Source organism: Propithecus coquereli, unplaced genomic scaffold, assembly GCF_000956105.1.
Source record: "Propithecus coquereli isolate 6110/MARCELLA unplaced genomic scaffold, Pcoq_1.0 Scaffold23, whole genome shotgun sequence".
In the NCBI taxonomy this organism is placed as follows: domain Eukaryota; kingdom Metazoa; phylum Chordata; class Mammalia; order Primates; family Indriidae; genus Propithecus; species Propithecus coquereli.
The window spans coordinates 4673807-4675979 of NW_012147841.1; the positions used below are offsets into that span (position 1 = coordinate 4673807).

Consider the following 2173-nt stretch of genomic DNA (forward strand, 5'->3'; position numbering starts at 1 on the left):
TTCTTATGGATTAACAAGTAAGTAAAGACAGAACTAAATTTGAATTAGAAATGCTTTGACCAATAGAACTAAGTAATACTTTGGCTGCCTTGTAGAATACAGCAGTCCTTGTAATTATCAAGGTCTCATAAATCTCTAGATTCACAAACAAACAAATGTTATAAGCTTTCCTAGCCATCTTTCAATCTCATTTCTCTGATCATGATATTTATTTTTGGTGGCATCTTTTGGGAGTCTTTGAAAGAATTGACTTCCAGGGTAATTTAAAGAAGTAGATTGGAATTGTAAGACTCAATAACAAACAGAACTTTTTTTCTTTTCAGTTTAGGCAGGAATATTTAGATACACTCTACAGATATGCAAAATTCCAGTATGAATGTGGGAATTACTCAGGAGCAGCAGAATATCTTTATTTTTTTAGAGTATTGGTAAGTAGTTTATTTTTTTTTCCTTTGTTTTCTCTTTTGTAGGATTCCCTTATTTTCTTGTAACATGTCTATAAATTTGGGTTTGTCCATTAAGTTTTCAACTGTTGTTGGCAAAGGAGAAAAGAAAACAAAAAAACAGAAACAGGAAACCTTAGGGCCTCGAAGAAGGAGATTTAATTTGTCCTTGTTTTATGTATAATTGTATGATTTTTAGCATTAGCAGAATTCTAACATGTAATGATTTTGTTGTTATTATAATGTTACAGCACAGTGTAAGTACACATGTAGATACTTAATCAATATTACTGAATAAGTCTGTTATTCCTTGCTTTAATTTAGTCTTTTATACTTGTGCTAAACACCTGTGGAATCCTAATGGTATTTAAAATATTTTATGACTTAATAGTAACTTTTTTCTATTTATCTTTGCCCTCAGCTATTGGAATATAAAGATCAATGGCTTTTTGATTATGTAGGGTGTAGATGAGTTCAAATGAGTATTAACCATAAAGTACCCTGTTACTGTCATTTGTCTATTTGACAAGTTTATAGATTTGGTGCTTTCGTTAGGGAAGGAGAGTTGTGTGAAGCCAGATTAAAAGTCAGGCCTCCAAACTGACATACTTCTTTGGCATTCTGTCTTCCATTTAGATAATTGTAATAAGTGTCTTCTAGACTTGTCAAAATATTCTTGTTTTAACTAGCCTCTCATTTGAGAAATTATAATTTGTTATTTAACTTGGATTAGTAAGCAAGTATTTAAGTCTCTGATTTCCCTAGTTAATCCTAGGGGTTCAAAAAAGACTTTTTGTCTTCCAACCTTGGAAGAATTTGTTTCTTTTGTCTTTATTTTCTGGTGCTTTTTTCTTCACTTTTAGCTCCACATGCCACACACAAAAAAAGACTTATGTCTTGCTGTCTTTGGTTATTTTCTAGGAAATTAATTTTCCTTTTGGTGGGAGGGAAAGATTTGTGTTAGATTCAGGTAATTCCTACACTGAAATTGCATTAACAACTTCATTTTTTAAAACTATCCACCATCTCTCAAAGAAATAAAGATTTTCTGTTTATTTCCAACTTTGATTTGAAAAAATTATTTTTCTCTTGTTACCATTTGTAGATGAATTCTTAATTTACCAATTAGCTGTGGTTAGCTTGCAAGTGCATGGAAGGTAATCAGTGATGCTAAACTTGTAGTGACTTATCGGAAAATTCCATCAGTTTTACTTTGAATATTACAAGAGATTTAGGAGAGCAAAAGTTGATTACTTTGGAAATGTAAACAGCTTAAACCAGGATTGTAAAATCAGAAGCCCGGTATGATTACAGGTGCTTGAAAAGAGTTGGTTATTCATATCATTTGTTAATGCTGGGAGTGAATTTTGAGAATGAAGATTTAGTGTCATGTTAGAGTTCCAGCACAGTAAATTTATTGTTGTTGGTCGGTGAGTGACTATGCCATTTTGCTAAGACATGGAAACTGAAGGTAACTGCTGGAAATCCAGATATTGAAATGCTTCTAGCATATCCACCCTTGAAAGCAAGTCGGTATGAAGAGCCAACTGTAATGACATGGAGTTTAGCCAGAGTAGTATACATGAACCTTTTGAGGATTAAGAAACTTGCTGCACTGCAACAAAAAGCTTTTATCCTAACACATGTAACACATTCTAGTTTTAATAGTATCATTATGTTTATGTAATATGGCTTTATAATCTGAAAATTTCTATAAGTGATAGGTATAT

At 31.9% G+C, this 2173-nt stretch overlaps 1 protein-coding gene across 1 annotated transcript in view; it reads left to right on the forward strand.

Annotated features, from left to right (window-relative positions):
• Window positions 1-2173, forward strand: part of EIF3E (eukaryotic translation initiation factor 3, subunit E) — a 44000-nt gene that overhangs the window by 11319 nt on the left and 30508 nt on the right. The window contains exon 5 of the mRNA XM_012645316.1: window positions 306-428. Coding sequence (XP_012500770.1) covers window positions 306-428 — 123 coding nt within the window. The remainder of the gene's footprint in view (window positions 1-305; window positions 429-2173) is intronic.